A 23,334-nucleotide genomic window follows, 5' to 3' on the forward strand; every position below is an offset into this window, starting at 1 on the left:
TAAAAGTGTGAGCTCTCCAACTTTGTTCTTTTTCAAGATTGTTTTGGCTATTTGGGCCCCCTTGCAATTCCACATGAATTTGAGGATTAGCTTTTTCCATTTCTGCATAAAGCCTGCTGGAATTTTGGTCAGGATTGCATTGAATTTGTAGATCCCTTTAAGCAGAATGGGCATCCTAACTATCAGATCTTCCAATTCATGAACATGGGCTGCCTTTCTATTTATTTAAGTCTTCTTTAATTTCAACAGTTTTTTTTTTAATCTTTTTTTTATTGTTGAATATAACATACATACACAGAAGTGATAACTTTCCAAGTGCAGTGTAACAACTAGTTAGCAAATTTCAAAAAATATTATAGGTTACAGTTCAATAGTTTCAGTTATTTCCTCATTATGAAATATAAATTACACAAAGGGAATATCTTTTAAAGTATGATTTAACAAGTAGATATGTAAGAAATTTCCAAAGTTGTTATGAGTTATAGTACTATAGTTTCACTTATTTCCTTATTGTGAGATGTAACATATATATATACAAAAAGGTATAGCTTTCAAATTACCATTTAACAAATGGCTATAGAACAAATTGCAAAGGATGCTATGTGTTACAGTTCAACCATTTTAATTCTTTCCTTCTAGGAAGGACCCTAGCAACTAAGAAAAAGAAAATTATATAAATATTCAGTATTCATAATCCTTTGCTAAATTCCATCTTGTCTTGCTACCCCTTCCTCTAGTTTAATCACTTTCCTGATCTTCAGGGATGTTTAGGTAGTGATCACCGTAACCTGTTCATGTTGAAAAGGAGTGTCAACTTTATGAGCAAAGGGGATGCATCTAGTTGATGTTCTTGAAGAGGCTAGTGCCTCTGGGTGTTGGGACTTAGCTGGCATATGAGCACTCTAAAGGATTTAAGTCTCTGAAGAATAAACTTATTGAGTGAAACTTTTATAGCGTCCCAGATAGGGATCCGGCTATTCTTTAAGGTTTTCAGGACTATTGTTGACTTGGGCTTATCATATTGTGGTCATTTGACATATCTAGGGATCCGGCTATTCTTTAAGGTTTTCAGGACTATTGTTGACTTGGGCTTATCATATTGTGGTCATTTGACATATCTAGGTGGAGCGTGCATAGTAGTAACCTCCAGGACATCCTCTTGCCTCTATTTGAACTCTCTTAGCCACTAAAACCTTATTTTGTTGCCTTTCCTTTCCCCTTTTTAATCAAAAAGTTACTCGCAATCCCTCGATGCTAGGTCAGGCTTATTCCTGGAATTCACGTCCCACATCACGAAGAAGGCTCATTCATCTTGGGGGTCCTGTCCTACATCAGGGGAGGATGATAAATTTATTTGCAGAGTTAGGCTTAGAGAGAGAAAGTCCACGTTTGAGCAACAAAAGAGGTTCTCTGGAGCTGATTCCTAGGCATGATTATAGGTGGGTTTAGCCTTCCCTTTACAACCATAAGTTTCAGCCAAGCAATCAGCAGTGTTTTATAGTTTTCAGTGTACAATTCCCTCACCTCCTTGTTTAAACTTATTCCCAGGTATTTTATTCTTTTAGATGCTCTTGTAAATGGAATTTTTTTTTTTTAATTTCCTTTTCAAACTGTTTGTTACTTGTATGTAGGAACCCACCTGACTTTTGCATGTTTATCTTGTATTCTGCAACTTTACTGAATTTGTTTACTGGTTCTAGTAGCTTTCTTGTGGATTCTCTGGGATTTTCTTTATATATGTATGTACAATCATATCATCTGCCAATAGGGATCATTTGACTTCATCCTTTCCAATTTGGATGCCTTTTATTTCTTTCTCTTGCCTGAGTGCTCTGGCCACTGCTGCATTCTCAGTTTGTGTTCTCAACATTTCTCACCTGGATTATTGCAGTAGCATTCTGTCTTTCTCTATCTCTAATCTGGCATTCCTGTCTGTCTCTCGGAACATTGCTGTCAAAGTGATATTTTTAAAAGGCTAGTATGGATATTTCATTCTTTTGCTTAAAAAATATTTTATGGCTCCCCCTAGCTTTCAGGGTAATGTTTAAACCTTTTAATGTAGTAGTTTATTTTCTTCCTGATAGCCTACTTAATATTTCTCTGGCCTCATCTGCTACCAGTTCCCTACCCTTTGGTCTAGCCATAGCAGATTACTGTTGTTGCCAGAATGTGGCATGCTGGTAGATCTGCCTGAAATGGCCTTTTCTTATTCAAGCAACTTTACATGTTTTTCAAATTTAGTTCTTGTCAGTACTACAGAAAGTCTCCCCTGATTCCTCCCATTTTGTCCCTGATATGTGCTTTTCCCAGGTTTCATGGGTTCTAGTTTATGGCATGTCATAATATTATCACATTCTATCCTGTAATTATTGTTTAACATCACTTTCTACCCCACTAGTCTGTAAGTTCTTTTATGGCACAGCCAATATATTTTTCCAATTTGTTTTCCCAGCCTGTGGAACAGTGCCTCACAGGGACTCAAATGTTTGACTGAATGTATGAATGAATGAATGAATGAAACTCAGTACAATCACTATGGGTTTTTTTTAAGTCAAGTTTTTAGTGAAGGATGACATAAAAAAAGTTCACAAATCGTAGATGTGTAACTTAACTGATTTTTAAAAGACCCCCTGGATTTGAAATAGATCAGTATGGTAGGGCTTTCAAGTGGATGGAAGAAATAAACCAAGTAAATACAGCTAAGAATATAAAAATAGGGGAGGGGTAGAGGTAAGAACAGTGATGATTTAGAGAAGGTTGGCGTTAAGGGTGATACATGATGTGAGGCAGCATGAAGATATTGTCTGGAAGTACCACTGAAGACAAAAGCAAAGGCCACTAACATTTGAACATACAACTATAATTTATATGACTATTGAAAAACATTTCATGTGAAAAAGACCATATACTTCTTCAAAATAAAAAGCCCTGCTTTTTTTTTTCAGATTTTAAAACTTTATTTGCATATTAAAAAATTGTGCATTCCAATAATTAAAATCATTTGAACAACAACAAAAAAAATGGCACTCTGATTAAACTGCATTTTACAGCCTGTAGGGCATCTTGGACCAGCTTTGCTTTTACTCTAGATTCACTGTCGTCCCACCCAGCTGCTTCCTTCACCAACATGCAGGTTCTTTTCCTACCCTGCCAGCCAGACAGGCAGATGGGAGAGGCAGGCACGGCTTTCCTTGTCAGTAGTTCTCAATTCTTTGATGTGAAAAGGGGCAGCACAGTCATTTAAACTTGATCCAACCTCTTTGCATTTTACAAAGTTAACAACTAAAAGAAGTAAAATAAGAGGGCAGTGTTTGTGGAATGTAGCAGTGCATATGGACGGCTCACACCTCATGACAATTCGCCTGCTTGCTTCTCCCGTTCGATCGTTTGTTTGGAAGGCAGTGTATTTTTCTTTTGCGTTTCTGTCGACTTCAATTTCGACTTATCGAATTTCTTAATCTCAGCCATATTGAGTTTGTCAGACATGGTTGTAGAGGAAGCCTAGGGAGGCGTGAGAGCGAGAGGAGTCCGGTCTGCGCAGTGGCCACCACCGAGTCTAAAAGCCCTGCTTTATTCATACGAATTGATTATTTGTTCCTTTGGTCTGCCCTGTCCTATAGGTTAGAATATAAATTAATAAAGCCATTTTCACTAATTCTGCCCTTGGCAATTTTTACAAATTAGAACCGTAGTAAGATTTTTGAGAGGTAAACTGAAACTTTAAGTTGGAATTTCTGTATTTGTAGAAATGAGTTAAATGACATATATAAAAACTTTGTGTATGAAAATTCATTTTATAAAATTCTATTTTAAACTCTTTTATAATTGCTAGCCCTAGGACATTTGTTTACTATAACAAAGTTGTTTTTTAAATCTCACTTGTAGATTAAAAAAATATGAAGATTTAGTAGCACGGTTTATAACATGAGCATATTATTGACTGATGCCAATTTTATTTTGAAATAAATGTCTTCTAAATTGACTTCCATATTTCTAAATTATCATAAAGTACATATTATTGAAGAAACGGGAAGTAGCAGCACAGTGTACTGGAAAGAAAAGCATCTTTGCAGCTAGACACATCTGATTCCATCTCATTATAGCTCTTTGGTCTTGGGCAGTCATTTAATCTCTGAATCTCAGTTTCCTCATCTATACAGGGCTAAGAACAGTTCTGGCATGGAGTAGGCCTTTGGGGAATAACAGCTGGTTTTGCTATTGTAATCTGTTCTTCAAAGATAGTTTGCAATTATGTATTAAGTATAAACCTTACAGTTCCCACTCGCATACTCTACAGAATCATATAACATTTCATATGACCTGTAGAATGCTTTTAGTATATAAAGGATTGACCTTTTACTGTGGCTTTGAATTTAGAGCTGTGCTTTTGATTATTCTTTTTGAACTGATCTTCAAAAGTAAAATGATCTAGAATGACTGAATTTTTTAAAAAAATTCATTTCAACTCTCAACTTTTATGAGGCTCTGAATTAAATATGAATGTTTATTTTACCCTTTCCCGTTTTCCTGATGATCATTATTTTTTAGAGTAGTTAGGTTAATTTGATGCTGTCTTGTTTACCTTTTTTAGGGATTTTTCTACATTGATGTTTTATATAGTTAATGAAAAGGAAACATTTTAAATACTTTGTAAAAATGTTGTTCAGTACTACAGGATACTCAGCTGCCTTATTGTACCCCTTTTACTTTTCTCACTTTCATAATCCATGCCCATCTTCTCTTCTGCCAGGGCCCAAATTAAACAAATTGCTTAGTCTACAATAGAAGTAACTTCTGGGGAAAACTCAGTGATTTTGCTCATTTTTGACTCTTGAGTAGGAAGCAGTGTAACTAGTATTACTTCCTCTGAAGCAAGAACATGTGCAGTTGTTTAGCCCCTACCACTTTCTCTTTGTGCCTGAGATCTTTTGTTACAAAGCAGAACAATTTTCCACCATGGTATCATACCAATATTGTTAGTTTGGCTCATAAAACCGAAGTATTATCTGCCCTAGTGACCTAGAGCAGGGTTAATGTCTTGATCTTCCTATCTCGTAGCTAATGTTTGCTGTACCTGATGTCACCTGAAAAAGCTTCTTTGTTGCTGCTGGCATTGCTATTCCTCATGTGTGTTCCAGTGTCTGTGCGAAGGATGTTGTCACCTCTTGAAGCTTTTAATACTGTCATTACCAGGAATTCCGGAGTAGTGCTGGAATGGCTCTCCATGGCTCAATCCACATTTTGTCACCTGGATTATAAAGCCATGCTGTTCTAGCTTAGAGTGACTCAGAGTCACAAAATCTACCCATTTACTTTCTACTCTGCAATCTAATCTCCACCCCTACCCCCAGTACACACTTCTTAAAATGAGACCTTAATTTTCTTTATTACCAATTGCCAGTTGCTTTAACTGGAGAAACCCTTATTGATTCTTAGTTCTTTATCTTTAATTCAAAACTTAAGCCTGATTTCATATATCTTTTGGGTTTATTCATGTGCTTAGCCATCAGTCAGGTATGTAGTCCCTCTTAATACTGTTTCCCTCGAGATAACACCTGCTCTTATGGAGAAATTTGCTGACAACTAGACTAGGTTATGTGTTTCTATAGTACCTGTACTTATGAAACATTCTTGCCATTTTATTATAATTACTTCTTAAAGACTATTTTCTTTAATAGACACTAAGCTCCATGCGGTCAGGTACAAGGCCAAATCCCCATTGCCAAGATCCTATAGGCATTCAGTAATTATTATGTGAATCAGTGATTACATTATGATGGACGTGATGTAATCATTAAAGTCTTATCTCCTAAACCCTCTTTTAATCTGTATGGTTCTTTTCTTTTTTTTTTTTTTTTTGCTTTTTTTTAATCATCATTTTATTGAGATATATTCACATACCACGCAGTCATACAAAACAAATTGTACTTTCGATTGTTTACAGTACCATTACATAGTTGTACATTCATCACCTAAATCAATCCCTGACACCTTCATAAGCACACACACAAAAATAACAAGAATAATAATTAGAGTGAAAAAGAGCAATTGAAGTAAAAAAGAACACTGGGTACCTTTGTCTGTTTGTTTGCTTCCCCTACTTTTCTACACATCCATCCATAAACTAGACAAAGTGGAGTTTGGTCCTTATGGCATTCCCAATCCCACTGTCACCCCTCATAAGCTACATTTTTATACAACTGTCTTCGAGATTCATGGGTTCTGGGTTGTAGTTTAATAGTTTCAGGTATCCACCACCAGCTACCCCAATTCTTTAGAACCTAAAAAAGGTTGTCTAAAGTGTGCGTAAGAGTGCCCACCAGAGTGATCTCTCGGCTCGTTTTGGAATCTCTCTGCCACTGAAGCTTATTTCCTTTCCTTTCACATCCCCCTTTTGGTCAAGAAGATGTTCTCCATCCCACGATGCTGGGTCTACATTCCTCCCCGGGAGTCATATTCCACGTTGCCAGGGAGATTCACTTCCCTGGGTGTCTGATCCCACGTAGGGGGGAGGGCAGTGACTTCACCTTTCAAGTTGGCTTAGCCAGAGAGAGAGGGCCACATCTGAGCAACAAAGAGGCATTCAGGAGGAGACTCTTAGGCACAAATACAGGGAGGCCTAGCCTCTCCTTTGCAGCAACCGTCTTCCCAAGGGTAAAACTTATGGTAGAGGGCTCAACCCATCAAACCACCAGTCCCCTATGTCTGTGGTCATGTTAGCAACCATGGAGGTGGGGTAGGCGAATACCCCTGCATTCTCCACAGGCTCCTCAAGGGGGCACTACATCTTTTTTTTTTTTTTTCCTTGTTTGTCTTTTTTCTTTTTTTTTTTTTTTTTAACTTTCCCTTCTTTTTTAAATCAACTGTATGAAAAAAAAAGTTAAAAAGAAAACAAACATACAATAAAAGAACCTTTCAAAGAGACCATAACAAGGGAGTAAGAAAAAGACAACTAACCTAAGATAACTGCTTAACTTCCAACATGTTCCTACTTTACCCCAAGAAAGTTACATAATATAGCAACATTTCAGTGAACTTGTTCCTACTACATCCATCAGAAATTAACAGACCATAGTCATTTCTGGGCATCCCCAGAACGTTAAATAGCTTATCTGTTCTTGGATTATTGTTCCCCCTTCCTTAATTGCTCTCTACTGCTAGTTCCCCTACATTCTACATTATAAACCATTTGTTTTACATTTTTCAAAGTTCACATTAGTGGTAGCATATAATATTTCTCTTTTTGTGCCTGGCTTATTTCGCTCAGCATTATGTCTTCAAGGTTCATCCATGTTGTCATATGTTTCACCAGATCGTTCCTTCTTACTGCCGCGTAGTATTCCATCGTGTGTATATACCACATTTTATTTATCCACTCATCTGTTGAAGGACATTTGGGTTGTTTCCATCTCTTGGCAATTGTGAATAATGCTGCTATGAACATTGGCGTGCAGATATCTGTTCGTGTCACTGCTTTCCGATCTTCCGGGTATATACCGAGAAGTGCAATCGCTGGATCGAATGGTAGCTCTATATCTAGTTTTCTAAGGAACTGCCAGACTGACTTCCAGTGTGGCTGAACCATTATACAGTCCCACCAACAATGAATAAGAGTTCCAATTTCTCCACATCCCCTCCAGCATTTGTAGTTTCCTGTTTGTTTAATGGCAGCCATTCTAACCGGTGTTAGATGGTATCTCATTGTGGTCTTAATTTGCATCTCTCTAATAGCTAGTGAAGCTGAACATTTTTTCATGTGTTTCTTGGCCATTTGTATTTCCTCTTCAGAGAACTGTCTTTTCATATCTTTTGCCCATTTTATAATTGGGCTGTCTGTACTATTGTCATTGAGTTGTAGGATTTCTTTGTATATGCAAGATATCAGTCTTTTGTCAGATACATGGTTTCCAAAATTTTTTTCCCATTGAGTTGGCTGCCTCTTTACCTTTTTGAGAAATTCCTTTGAGGTGCAGAAACTTCTAAGCTTGAGGAGTTCCCATTTATCTATTTTCTCTTTTGTTGCTTGTGCTTTGGGTGTAAAGTCTAGGAAGTGGCCTCCTAATACAAGGTCTTGAAGATGTTTTCCTACATTATCTTCTAGGAGTTTTATGGTACTTTCTTTTATATTGAGATCTTTGGTCCATTTTGAGTTAATTTTTGTGTAGGGGGTGAGGTAGGGGTCCTCTTTCATTCTTTTGGATATGGATATCCAACTCTCCCAGCCCCATTTGTTGAAAAGACCATTATGGCTCAGTTCGGTGACTTTGGGGGCCTTATCAAAGATCAGTCGGCCATAGATCTGAGGGTCTATCTCTGAATTCTCAATTTGATTCCATTGATCTATATGTCTATCTTTGTGCCAGTACCATGCTGTTTTGGCAACTGTGGCTTTATAATAAGCTTCAAAGTCAGGGAGTGTAAGTCCTCCCACTTCGTTTTTCTTTTTTAGAGTGTCTTTAGCAATTCGAGGCATCTTCCCTTTCCAAATAAATTTGATAACTAGCTTTTCCAAGTCTGCAAAGTAGGTTGTTGGAATTTTGATTGGGATTGCATTGAATCTGTAGATGAGTTTGGGTAGAATTGACATCTTAATGACATTTAGCCTTCCTATCCATGAACATGGAATATTTTTCCATCTTTTAAGGTCCCCTTCTATTTCTTTTAGTAGAGTTATGTAGTTTTCTTTGTATAGGTCTTTTACATCTTTGGTTAAGTTTATTCCTAGGTACTTGATTTTTTTAGTTGCTATTGAAAATGGTATCTTTTTCTTGAGTGTCTCTTCAGTTTGTTCATTTCTAGCATGTAGAAACATTACTGACTTATGTGCATTAATCTTGTATCCCGCTACTTTGCTAAATTTGTTTATTAGCTCTAGTAGGTGTATCGTTGATTTCTCAGGGTTTTCTAGATATAAGATCATATCATCTGCAAACAATGACAGTTTTACTTCTTCTTTTCCAATTTGGATGCCTTTTATTTCTTTGTCTTGCCGGATTGCCCTGGCTAGCACTTCCAGCACAATGTTGAATAACAGTGGTGACAGCGGGCATCCTTGTCTTGTTCCTGATCTTAGAGGGAAGGCTTTCAGTCTCTCACCATTGAGTACTATGCTGGCTGTGGGTTTTTCATATATGCTCTTTATCATGTTGAGGAAGTTTCCTTCAATTCCTACCTTTTGAAGTGTTTTTATCAAAAAGGGATGTTGGATTTTGTCAAATGCTTTTTCAGCATCTATTGAGATGATCAATTGATTTTTCCCTTTCGAGTTTTTAATGTGTTGTAATACATTGATTGTTTTTCTTATGTTGAACCATCCTTGCATGCCTGGAATGAACCCCACTTGGTCATGGTGTATGATTTTTTTAATGTGTCTTTGGATTCGATTTGCAAGTATTTTGTTGAGGATTTTTGCATCTATATTCATTAGGGAGATTGGCCGGTAGTTTTCCTTTTTTGTAGCATCTTTGCCTGGTTTTGGTATTAGATTGATGTTAGCTTCATAAAATGAGTTAGGTAGTGTTCCATTTTTTTCAATGTTTTGAAAGAGTTTGAGTAAGATTGGTGTCAGTTCTTTCTGGAAAGTTTGGTAGAATTCCCCTGTGAAGCCATCTGGCCCTGGGCATTTATTTGTGGGAAGATTTTTGATGACTGATTGGATCTCTTTGCTTGTGATGGGTTGGTTGAGGTCTTCTATTTCTTCTCTGGTCAGTCTAGGTTGTTCATATGTTTCCAGGAAATTGTCCATTTCTTCTACATTATCCAGTTTGTTGCCATACAGTTGTTCATAATATCCTCTTATAATTTTTTTAATTTCTTCAGGATCTGCAGTTATGTCACCTTTTTCATTCATTATTTTGTTTATATGGGTCTTCTCTCTTTTTGATTTTGTCAGTCTAGCTAGGGGCTTGTCAATCTTGTTGATCTTCTCAAAGAACCAACTTTTGGTGATATTTATCCTTTCTATTGTTTTTTTGTTCTCTATGTCATTTATTTCTGCTTTAATCCTTGTTATTTCTTTTCTTGTACTTGGTTTAGGATTGGTTTGCTGTTCATTTTCTAGCTTCTTCAGTTGATCCATTAGTTCTTTGATTTTGGCTCTTTCTTCCTTTTTAATATATGCGTTTAGTGCTATAAATTTCCCCCTTAGCACTGCTTTTGCTGCATCCCATAGGTTTTGGTATGTTGTGTTCTCATTTTCATTCGTCTCTATATATTTAGCAATTTCTCTTGCTATTTCTTCTTTAACCCACTGATTGTTTAGGAGTGTGTTGTTTAACCTCCAGGTATTTGTGAATTTTCTAAGTCTCTGATGGTTATTGACTTCTAATTGTATTCCATTGTGGTCAGAGAATGTGCTTTGAATAATTTCAATCTTTTTAAATTTATTGAGGCTTGTTTTATGTCCCAGCATATGATCTATTCTGGAGAAAGTTCCGTGAGCACTAGAAAAGTATGTGTATCCTGGTGATTTGGGATGTAATGTCCTGTAGATGTCTGTTAAATCTAATTCATTTATCAGATTGTTTAGGTTTTCAGTTTCCTTATTGGTCTTCTGTCTGGTTGATCTATCTATAGGAGAGAGTGATGTGTTGAAGTCTCCCACAATTATTGTGGAAACATCAATTGCTTCCTTTAGTTTTGCCAATGTTTCTCTCATGTATTTTGTGGCACCTTGATTGGGTGCATAGACATTTACGATTGTTATTTCTTCTTGCTGAATTGCCCCTTTTATTAGTATGTAGTGGCCTTCTTTGTCTCTCAAAACATCCCTGCATTTGAAGTCTATTTTATCTGAGATTAATATTGCTACACCTGCTTTCTTTTGGCTGTAGCTTGCATGAAATATTTTTTTCCATCCTTTCACTTTCAGTTTCTTTGTATCCCTGTGTCTAAGATGAGTCTCTTGTATGCAACATATTGATGGTTCATATTTTTTGATCCATTCTGCGAATCTATATATTTTAATTGGGGAGTTTAATCCATTTACATTCAATGTTAAAACCGTGAAGGCATTTCTTGAATCGGCCATCTTATCCTTTGGATTATGTTTGCCATATTTTTCCCTCTCTCTATTAATATCCTTTATTGTACCCATACCGAATCTCTTTAGTACTGAACCTTTCTCCAGGTCTCTCTGTCCTGTCTTTGTTTCTCTGTCTGTAGGGCTCCCTTTAGTATCTCCAGTAGGGCAGGTCTCTTGTTAGCAAATTCTCTCAGCATTTCTTTGTCTGTGAAAAATTTAAGCTCTCCCTCAAATTTGAAGGAGAGCTTTGCTGGATAAAGTATTCTTGGCTGGAAATTCCTCTCACTCAGAATTTTAAATATATCGTGCCACTGCCTTCTTGCCTCCATGGTGGCTGCTGAGTAGTCACTACTTAGTCTTATGCTGTTTCCTTTGTATGTGGTGAATTGCTTTTCTCTTGCTGCTTTCAGAACTTGCTCCTTCTCTTCTATGTTTGACAGTGTGATCAGTATATGTCTCGGAGTGGGTTTTTTTGGATTTATTCTATTTGGAGTTCGCTGAGCATTTATGATTTGTGTATTTATGTTGTTTAGAAGATTTGGGAAGTTTTCCCCACCAATTTCTTTGAATACTCTTCCTAGACCTTTACCCTTTTCTTCCCCTTCTGGGACACCAATGAGTCTTATATTCGGACGTTTCATATTATCTATCATATCCCTGAGATCCATTTCGAGTTTTTCAATGTTTTTCCCCATTCTTTCTTTTATGCTTTCATTTTCCATTCTGTCATCTTCCAGGTCACTGATTCGTTGTTCAACTTCCTCTAGTCTTGTACTATGAGTGTCCAGAATCTTTTTAATTTGGTCAACAGTTTCTTTAATTTCCATAAGATCATCCATTTTTTTATTTAGTCTTGCAATGTCTTCTTTATGCTCTTCTAGGGTCTTCTTGATTTCCTTCATATCCCGTACTATGGTCTCATTGTTCATCTTTAGTTCTTTGAGTAGCTGCTCTAGGTGCTGTGTCTCTTCTGATCTTTTGATTTGGGTGCTTGGGCTTGGGTTATCCATATCGTCTGGTTTTTTCATATGCTTTATAATTTTCTGTTGTTTTTGGCCTCGTGGCATTTGCTGAACTTGATAGGGTTCTTTTAGGGTTTGTAGACCAGTTGAAGTCCTTATCTCTAATTTATCAGATCTACAGCTTCGTGGAGTACACTTTCTCTAACTAACCAGCAGGTGGCGTCCACGAGCCACCTGTTCTTCACAAGCCAGATCTCCCCTGCTTAGCCTTTTTGGTGAGTGGGGGAGTGAGTCTTGTGGGGCCCAATTGGTGTACCAAGCTTGCGTGTGTAGTTGGTGTTGCCTGCCCTGTATGTGGGGTGTGTTTCTGGGCAGTCGGGGAGGGGGGGTGGCCCTAACAATCAAATCTCCCTGATGATCCTAGAGTTTTAAAGCTGCTGCAATAGTCTAATCCTTCAGTTCAGTCCTGCCACAGTTTGTCTCTGCCACTGACCCACAAGTCTTTGGTATTGGCGTATGGCTCCTGAGACTTGCAAGTGGGCCCCTCTTCCAGGCTGTGCACCCCGGGTCCTCTGATGAGGGATGACTGTGCTATGTCACAGGTGAGTGCCGTCCCCCCAGGGCAGTTCTGGGCTGCTGGGCTGTGTTGGGAGGCTCCCAGTCTGCTCAAATGATGGCTGAATGGGGCTCTGTTAATTCACACTGCTCCCCCTTCCCAGCTCTGGGACATTCAGCTGAGGTTGCAGGGAAGGCTAATGTCCACGCCCAGTTTTGTGGTGTGTCCCTGTTATTTGAAGCACTTCCGTCACACTGGGTTGTCTGGGGCAGCTCTGGGCTATGGGGCTGGCGATGGGCAGGAGTGTTTCCTGTCCACCAGGATGGTCGCTGTGAGCGGACACCCCCCTTTTCTTGGGAAGTTGTGTTGTTTAGTGAATTTTCTCAGCCACTGGATTATTGCCTTTTGTCTCAGAGCTCTCTTAGTTCTGCTCTTGACTTGACGTGCCCAAATTTCAATTCTTTGAAGCTTTCTGTATTGAGCTTCTTAGAGTAATTGTTTTAGGAAAAGCAAAAAGGATTTAAAAAAAAAAAAAAAAAAAAAAACGGCCCTCCTCAGAGATCTAATGGGTTATTGAAATGCTAATAGACAAAGCAACCAGGGCCATTAAGGAAAGGTGCACAGGGCAGAGAGATCAGCTTTGCTTCAGGATTTGCATATGCGCCTCAAGGCCTGATCTCCGCCCTTCCCCTTTCTGTGTTCACCAGAACTCCAAAAATCCTCTGCTTTTATTTTGGAGTTTTTCGTGTTGTTTTTTTTCTATGCCTGTCTCCTCTTTGCTGGGCTGGCTGCTCTCAGAGTCTCTGGTGTCTGGTCTCAGTCTATCTATGGTTGGAGTTTGAATAAGTAGAATGAGTTTCCGATAAGAGCAGCCACTGCAATTCTCCCTTCTCCTTCCCAGAGCTGACAGCCCCTCCTCCCACGGGACTGAGCCTGGCAGGGAGGGGCGCGGGTCCCCTGGCCGCAAAAACTTACAGATTTCGCTGATCTCAGCAGTTCCACGTTTTCATGAGTGTTGTATGAAGTATGCCCAAAGACAGATTGCTCTGTGGTGTCCAGTCCACGCAGTTCCTGGCTTTTTACCTACTTTCCTGGAGGAGTAACTAAAACATACAGCTCACCAGTCTGCCATCTTGCCCCGCCTCTCTCTGTATGGTTCTTATGCAAGTATTTGATTATGTTACTCTTCTCAAAAATCTCTTGAGTTTTCTATTTCTTGAAGGGTATTTAAGATAATTTGAGATTCAGGGTCTTTTAGATTTCAAGTACTTTGCTGTCAGCAATAGTAACCAACTCTGACGAGCTTACACAGGAAAGGAATTTATTAGAGGGGGATTGAGTAGCTCTCTTAAAAAGTTGATCAAAAGGCTAGAGAATCAGATTTGGAGACAGGTGGGAAGTGAGAGAGGTTGGAAGCAAAAACAGTCTGGTCCAGAAGCCATAGCTGCTGCGGAGCTATCTCTGCTAGATTTCTGCTCTAACTGCCAATTTAATCAATCTACTCTTATCATTTTCTTCCAAGATTAAGCAATTTATGTAGGAGTGTGTGATTGCTGAGTGTAGATCTTGTGCCTTTGTACTGGATGCCATGGGATTAGGGAGAGGAAGGACTCATATGTCCCTTTGGCTTTTGAAGTGGGAGGTACCTGCCTCCCCTTAATAGCTCTTATAATTGGAAATTCCACAACCCTTGTGTGTTTGGATCCTGGGAAGCTTAACAACAACCAAAAAATACAAGAACAAATCACAGTTACCCAACAAAGATTTCTTGACATAAGTTGAAAGTACTTTAGAATGTTGTATCTTAGAAAGGTTGCTATGTCCATTGTGTGAGAGAGAGGGCATAATGTGGTTGGAAAGAGTATATAGGTGTTGGAGACAGGCAGGACTGGGTCCAAATTCTTCCTCAGAATTACTAGCTGGGTGATCTTAGGAAAATGTACAGTTGCCTAAATGGCAGTTTCCATGTTTAAGGAAAATCAAAACCTTGCAAAGTGGGCTATTTACATTTTAAATGAGATGATGCATATTAAGTACATATCATAATGCCTGGCACTTAGCACAGATTTAGTCAATACTAGCTGACAAAAAATAGTATATCATTTTGGCTCCAGCTTACATTCTTAGTCTAATCTCATTTCCTTCTAATATGAAAACTCTCCATAAATCCAATGTATTTATAATCATTGTCTTTAAATATATCTTGTCCTTTCTAACTCTTTGCTTGTCATATGCTCCCAATTCTGCTTTTTCTATCTTTCTTTTATGGCTCAGTTCAAATCTTCCTTCTCTGTGAGAAAGTATTGATTCTTCTTGTACTTATTTCCTTCTATACCATCCCATCTGCCACTTGGCATTTATAGTTGTTTTCTTTGTATTCATGTGCTATCTTTGATAAAGTAGTCTACTAGAGGTTAAAGGAGACTGACTATTCTTGGGAAAGGAGAAGGAACATTGGGCTTGGAGTCAGAACTCCCTGGTTCCAACACATTACCAGATATTCAGTTCCTGAATGTGTTTTCTCTATGTAAAATGGAGATAATGTGATAGCATTTGTTGAGGATAATATATATATATATGATAGGTTGGGTGAACTGTATTGACCAAGTATAAGGTAGCATTGCTTTTTTATCTACCTAGTACCTTATGTCATGTCTTGTATATTATAAGGCTTAATATGTTAATGATAATGATTTTTTAAAGCAATCTTTTCAGATTCTTCTGGAATCAAAAAACACTCAAATTTTTTGTACCTTTTGACAATTACAGTCAGGATTGTGGGAAGATGGTGGAGTAGGAAACTTCAGAAATCAGTCCCTCCACTGAAACAACCATCTGAATCAATTATTTCAAAACTCTGAATTCCAGAAGAACATTGTACAGCAACCAGAGAAGAGCAGGAGGAAGAGGCCGATAAATTATGGAAAATACCAGTAAATTGCTGTCTCCACGCAGCAGTTCTCATCATCCAGCACCCATTCTCAGCAGGCAGGAGTGGAATTTGCCCCATGGTTGCTTGCTGGTGCAAGAAAGGGTTTTAAAAATCCATTTCTCCAAGATTTGTGGGGGCATGAACTGATTGCTGATCAGTGCTTTTGATTAGCTGCTTTGGATCTCTGGGGCCTGAACGAAGGTAGCGGAGGAGGCTTAAGGACAGTATACTTCTTTAGCACTGCAGAGAAATGTGGAAGGGCTGCATTAGTTGAGCAAAGCCAAGACAAGAAAGAACAGCCTTGGGACACCATGGAAGAAGCTTCTGGTGCTGTTCCTGGTCCCAGCCTCAACCCCTCCCCACAACAGCTTGGAGCTGACCAGCACTCCTCTTGTTCCAACTAGAAAAGTCTGACTTGAGGAACTCCTCTCCAGAGTGTTGTCTCCACCCCACCCCCCCATCCCCACCAAATTTGCCTTTCTGGCAAAAATAGCTTGACTCAACCAAAACAGTATAAGAAACAGTTGAGGAAGATTGGCAGTGGAACACCTAGGAGAGGGAGAAGGTTTGTTTCCAGGGAAGTAGAGGGGGCATGCAAACTTCTATAAATAGAAGACCTCCTAAGGTCCCTAGCAAGCACAAGCCCAGGACAAGCCAGGCCCAGAAAACACAAGGAGGACCTTGTACTTTGCATTCACCTTGGGCTGACCTTCCTGATAGGAGAATTGAACTCTGACAGAGAGCACCAGCTAACAGGAAACCAATTTGCAAAGATGGTGAAAGGTTTTTTTGCTTAGGTTTGCTTGTCTTTTTTTAGCTCCTGACATTCAAGAAAATCTGTCATACACCAGCTGGTTAAACTCAAGAAACAGACATCTCAGGGAATAAATCCCAGGGTTTACCCTTTAACATATATACTTTAAATATATATATTATGTATTTATGATTTGTAAGTTTATATGTTTAAATATATAAATATATATAAAATATAAAAATACAGGTGTAAAAAAGATTACAAGACAAAGAAACAGGAAATGATGGTCCATCCAAAGGAAGGAGGGTAAAAAAACCAGAAAACATCAATACGTAAAATTAAAATAAATATGAAAGTAGGCATTAATGGAAGAATTGAAGGTCAAATAAGGTACAAGACAAAGACTAAGTAGCAAAATGACAGAAGGAAGTCCTATATTAGTGACGACTTTAAATGGGAATGGATTAACCTATCCTATCAAAAGGCAAAGATCGGCAGAATGGATAAAAAAGCATGACCCAACTGTATGCTGTTTACAGGAAACTCACCTTAAATAAAAAAAACATAGGTAGGTTGAAAGTGAAAGAATGGTGTGCCAGTTTGGATATATTATATCCCCCAAAAAGCCGTATTCTTGATGCAATCTTGTGAGGGCAGAGATTAATCTTTTGATTGATTGTTTCCATGGAGATGTGACTCAGTCAACTGTGGGCAAGATCTATGATTAAATTTTTTCCATGGAGATATGCACCCCGCCCATTCAGGGTGGGTCTTAATTAAATCATTGGAGTCCTATAAAAGAGCTCAAAAACAGAAGGAGCTCAGAGCAGCTGAGAGAGACTTCTGGAGAGAAGCTTGCTGATGCTTTGACATGCTAGCCCAGAGTTTGCTCTGGAGAAGCTGAGAGAGGACGAAACACCCCAAGAGCAGCTGAGAGAGATTTTTGGAGAGACGCTTGGGAGCTGACACTTGGAGATGCTCAGAGATGCTTGGAGTTGTGGACAGAAGGACATTTGGAGATGCTAAGCTAAGGGCGCACAGGAGCTAAGAGAGGAGGTAAACCACAACCCAGGACCAGCAGATGCCAGCCATGTCCCTTCCCAGCAGACAGAGATTTTCTGGATGCCCTCAGACATTCTTCAGTTAAGGTACCCTCTTGTTGATGCCTTAGTTTGGACACTTTTATGGCCTTAGAACTGTAAATTTGTAACTTAATAAATCCCTGTTATAAAAGCCAAATCCATTTCTGATATTTTGCATAACAGTAGCATTAGCAAACCAGAACAGATGGAAAAAAATATACTAAGCAAGTAGTGACCAAGAAGAGCTAGGGTAGTTATACTAATATAAAATAAAGTAGACTAAGTAAAAAGCTGTTATGAGGAACAAAGACAGTCATTATATACTGATAAAGGGGTCAATTCAACAAGAAGATGTAACAATTATAAATATATAATCACCTAACAGCAGAGCCCCAAAATATATGAAACAGATACTGACAGATTAGAATGGAGAAATCGATGTTCCACTTCTTTGGCCTCAGAACCAAATAACCCCCCTTTATAATAGCCAGTCCATTTCTGGTATTTTGCATAATGGCAGCATTAGCAAACCGGAACAATACTATGTTCAGAAAATCCTGAAAAATCCACAACAAAGCTCCTGGAGCTATTTAAATGAATTCAGCAAAGTGGCAGGGATACAAGTTCACCTAGAAATCAGTAGTTCCTATACACTAATAACAAACTATCAGAAGAAGAAATCAAGAAAAAAATTCCATTCACAATAGCAACTAAAAAAAATCAGATATACAGGAATAAGTTTAACCAAGGATTTAAGTCAGCAGAGACCTAAATAAAAGGGAGAACATTCAAGTTCATGTATTGGGATACTAAATATTGTAAAGATGTCAGTTCAACTCAAAGCTATTTACAGATTCAATGAAATCTCAAATAAAATTCCAACAACCTTCTTTGCAGAAATGGAAAACATAATTATCAAATTTACTGGAAAAGTATGGGACCCAAATAACCAAAGTCATCTTGAAAAAGAAGAACGAAGTTGGGGGACTCATGCTTCCTGATCTTAAACTTACTATAAAGCCATAATAATCATAACTGCATGGTACTGGGACAAGGACAGACATACAGACCAATGGAATAAAATTGAGGGTTCTGAAATCAGTGTTCACATTTTAGCCATCTAATTTTTGACAAGGAGGCAGATACCACTCAATTGGGAAGGAATAGTCTCTTCAACAAATGGTGCTAGAAAACTGGATCTCCATTTACAAAAGAAGGAAGGTGGACTCGTACCTCAGACCGTATACAAAAATGTAATCAAAATTGATCAAAGACCTAAATTGAAGAGCCAGAACTTTAAAACTCTTAGAAGAAAACATAAGGAAGTGTCTTTAGAAACTTGTGAAGACAATGGGTTTCTTAGACTTTATACCCCAAAATACAAGGGACAAAAGAAAAAAATAAATAAATGGGGCCTCATCAAAAATTTAAAAATTTGTGCCTCAAAGGACTTTATCATGAAAGTAAAATGACAGCCTACACAATGGGAGAAAGTATTTGGAAACCACCTATCTCACAAGGGTTTAATTTCTAGAATATATAAAGAAATCCTTCAATTCAACAACAAAAAGAGAAAAAGCCAGTTGAAACAAAATGGGCGAAAGACTTGAATAGACATTTCTTCTAAGAAGATATACAGAAATTATGGCCAGAAAGCACATCATTAGCTATCAGGGAAATGCCACTCAAGGACCACAGTGAGATACCATTTCACAACCACTAGCGTGGCTACTACTAAAGAAAAAAAACAGAACAAAACAAAATTACAAGCGGTGGAGACAATATAGGGCAATAGGAACGCTCGTTCATTGTTGCTGACAGTTCCTCAGAAAGTTAAGTATAGAATTACCATGTGATCTGGAAATCCCACTTCTAGGTATATACCCAAAATGTTTGAAAGCAGGAACTCAAACAGACATTTACACACTGAAGTTCATAGCGGCATTATTCACAATTGCTGAAAGATGGAAGCAACCCAAGTGTCCATCAGCTGATTTATGGATAAACAAGATGTGGTATATAGACACAATGGAATACAGGCATACCTCAGAGATACTGCGAGTTCATTTCCAGATCACTACAATGAAGAGGATATTGCAGTAATGCAAGTCACACAAATTTTTTGTTTTCCATTGCATGTAAAGTTGGGTTTACACTATATTGTAGTCTGTCTAAGTAAGTGTGCAGTAACATTACGTCTAAAAAACTAATGTACATACCTTAATTAAAATGTGACATAGACGTGACGTGAGTTTCTGCTGTTGGAAAAAATGGTGCTGATAGACTTGCTTGACCAGGGTCATCACAAGCCTTCAATTTGTAAAAAAAATGCAATATCTTCAAAGTGCATTAAAGCAAAGCACAGTAAAACAAGATATGCCTGTATTGTTCAGCCATAAAAAGTAATGAAGTTCTGATACATGCAACAATTTGGATGAACATTGAATATGTGTTGCCTGAAATAAACCAGACACAAAAGGGCAAATGTTGTGTGATCTCACTTATATGAAATAATTAGAATAAGTACATTCATAGAATCTAGAATATAGGTTAACTGGGGCCAAGAGGACGTAAGGAATAGGGAGTTAAGTGTACAGAGTATTTGGGAGGATGGGAAAGTTTTGGTAATGGATGGTGGTGATCGTAGGACAACATTCTGAATGTAGTTAACAGCACTGAATTATATATTTGAATGTGACTAAAAGGGGGAAATTTTAGGTTGTATATATGTTACTAGAATAAAAATTTTTAAAAAATCCAAGGAACTACACAACACAAAGAGTAAACCCTAAATTAAACCATGGACTATAGTTAATAGTACAATTAAAAAAAAATGAACTTTCATCAATTACAGCAAACGTATCACACCAATGCAAGGTGTTAATAATAGGTGGTATATGGTAACCCTGTATTATATACACGATTTTTCTGTAAACCCATAATTCTCTTATAAAAACAAAAATGACAGCCAACAGATTGTGATGAAAATATTATAGCTGTACTTTGATTTTGTTCACGTGTAATTTAATATTCTGCAGTTATTCTCGGCTTCAAGAAAACATTCTGTTTTAATATACTGTAGTATACCTAACTAGTTTTCAGTTCCATCAGATTATTTTTGTTCAGTTAAATAAAGAATATATATCCTAGCTTAATCACAACTGAAAATCTCTCAGACTTTGCTGTAGAAACTAATTCATAGAGAGTGATTCGAGAGATTTCTGTTCAAAGATACGGAACTAGACACAGCTGTATATTCACATACCACACAATCATCCATGGTGTACAGTCAACTCTTCACAGTACCGTCTTATAGTTATGCATTCATCACCACAATCTGTTTCTGAACATTTTCCTTACATCAGAAAGAATCAGAATAAGAATAAAAAATAAAAGTAAAAAAGAACACCTAAACCATCCACCCCCATCCCACCCTATTTGTCATTTAGTTTTTGTCCCCACTTTTCTACCTATCCATCCACACACTAGACAAAGGGAGTGTGATCCACAAGGCCTTCACAGTCACGCTGTCACCCCTTGTAATCTACATTATTATACAATCATCTTCAGGAGTCCAGACTACTGGGTTGGAGTCTGATAGTCTCAAGTATTTACTTCTAGCTATTCCAATACATTAAAACCTAAGAGGTGTTATCTATATAGTGCATAAGAATGTCCACCAGAGTGACCTCTTGACTCCACTTGAAATCTCTCAGCCGCTGAAAATATTTTGTCTCATTTTGTATCCCCCTTTTGGTCAAGAAGACAGCTGGCAACTTTTTAAAAAAATTTAATCCTTAGATACAGTCTTTTAAAAATAAGAGAGAAAAAATGTGCAAAGATTTTTTATGTAGGTCATTTTTCCAAATGGTCTTAATTTTTCATGCACCTCTTCAACATCATAAAACGTAGATCTTCAGTTCAGAATTGTGCATGAATAGGTCCTGGGTGCAAAGTTGTGGCCCATCAGGTCTAGTGAGAAAATTGCTTATGCTTTGCCGCTCTTTCTTTAGGATATCTGTTTTTAAAAGTTTATTTGTTTTAGTTCTATATCTAGTTTCTTTTAGATATTTGTAGTAACAAAATTTTCTCTAAACAAAATTTTACGAGTAAACAAATAAGCTTTGCCAAAAGAGAACCATTTCTATTGGAGATTATATCAGGATTTGACAAAAACAAGTTTTATTTAGCACTTGAGTGGTTTTTAAAAAGCAGTTAGGTATTGTAATTAGTTACTGGTTCTATTTTCTAGATATAGATTTTAACTTTACATTTTTTTATTTATGAGGAGAAGTTGAATTGAACATCCATATGTAAGGTGTATATGTTCAGTTTTTCAGAAATAAACATTAGATGACTAATTTTGTTACTTTTTATTAAGGTAGTGATATAGGGCTGTTGTTCATCATCAAATTCAAATTCTTAGCTTAGATTAAAGGTACCCCAATTTAGTGTCAGGCCAGGTTTTTAAAAAATGGTAGCCCTTGAAAGCCTAGTAGTTTTTTTTTTACTTTTTAAAATTGGAAAATACATCATGAAGGGCTCTGGTGAATGTGGAAAAGTATTTTAGATTGGAAGATTTAAGAGCAATAACTGATTTATTGATCCCTATATTAATCTGGTATTTTAATAGTTTAGACTGGATAGCTGTTTAAATATTTATATGTCATGTAGTTTTGAATTTTTTATGCATAAATGTATTTCTTTAGATAAAATGAAGAGAGTGATTTACTTGGAGAGGACAGCCAGCAGAATAACAGGTTGTCCTTCCTACAACCATTTAACTACTCTTTTTAATACCTTACACTGTCAAAATAAATAGATAACTTTAAAAACAGTTTTTGTTCAGGTTCTATATAGGTTGCTTCATTGGACTCATTTTCCTTGTTAGTGCAATTTATTGCAAAGTTGTTTTAGGTATCCAGTTTCTCCAAGAAAATGCTTAAGTTATGTTTTTCTTTTGCAGATTGATTATACCGGAACAGAGCCTTCCAGTCCCTGCAATAAATGTTTGTCTCCGGATATCACACCTTGTATTTGTGCCATTAACTTCACACTGGAACACCCATTTGAGGTGTGTGTTTCCAAGTAATGTGTTAGAAAAGCCACTGTTTTAAAAATAATGATATTTCGTTAAATTTTTTTTTACTAGTTATTTTCTTTTAGTAGAGAGGTCACTTTAATTGCTTAGAGTCACCACACTTTTGAGGAAGATTGTTTTATGTTTTTGATTGTTGCTTGTTCCTGTTCTGATAATTAAATATATTTATTTGAATTGTTTACTATAGTTAGTGCTTTCTAGACAAAATTTAAAAATTATTTTATCCTTTCATTAGAAAATTTTATCTTTACAAATAATACAACTTTATATCAAGTTTATATCTATATGTACTTGAATTTTTAAATGTATTGCTCTCATTTTTTTTGCATACTCTTAATACTAAAACAAGTTTTTCCTTAGAAAATAAATACCAATTCTCCCATCATTTAATTGTACTTTTTCTGTCAGATATGAAGCATTACCAAAAATGCAAACACGTTATGAAACTTCGTTAATCTTTTATATCTTGATAAGCAGATAGAACTCTATTTGTGTGTGTGTTTCTTTTGCCTTCACACTGATCTACCATTCTTTCTGATACTTGAATAGATGTTAAAAGTTACAAAGATTCAGCATGTTTTATCGGGGTGGAAGTCACCAGTTTATGCTCCTCCTTTTCTGAAAATTGAGTTTAAAAAATGTTATTCCACAGGCAGCAAAACTGCATTAATATATGTGAACTTTAGATTTTTTGGAATTTAGATTTTCTACAGGTAATGGTGAGTTTGTAATCCATGGTCGATGGTTGCCATCTAGTGGTTATAGGTGCTCTTGCTCCAAGATAAAGGCTAGAATAATGCTGCCCTTGAAAAAAAAAATAAGAAATTTAGGAAAAGATGGGAATGTAATTATTTTACTTTTTTCAGCAGTAATAATGTATAAATTCAAAGCATCTTCAAAGGTCCAATTTTTTTAAATGTGAAG

General features: G+C 37.1%; 1 protein-coding gene and 1 pseudogene across 1 annotated transcript in view; one reads left to right on the forward strand and one right to left on the reverse strand.

The window, feature by feature from the left end:
* TMEM30A (transmembrane protein 30A) overlaps nucleotides 1–23,334 on the forward strand; it is a 61,724-nt gene that overhangs the window by 24,806 nt on the left and 13,584 nt on the right. Inside the window, exon 2 of the mRNA XM_037842786.1 lies at nucleotides 22,276–22,383. Coding sequence (XP_037698714.1) covers nucleotides 22,276–22,383 — 108 coding nt within the window. The remainder of the gene's footprint in view (nucleotides 1–22,275; nucleotides 22,384–23,334) is intronic.
* Nucleotides 3,349–3,578, reverse strand: LOC119539605 (annotated as a pseudogene).

Source organism: Choloepus didactylus, chromosome 7 (assembly GCF_015220235.1).
Source record: "Choloepus didactylus isolate mChoDid1 chromosome 7, mChoDid1.pri, whole genome shotgun sequence".
NCBI lineage: Eukaryota > Metazoa > Chordata > Mammalia > Pilosa > Megalonychidae > Choloepus > Choloepus didactylus.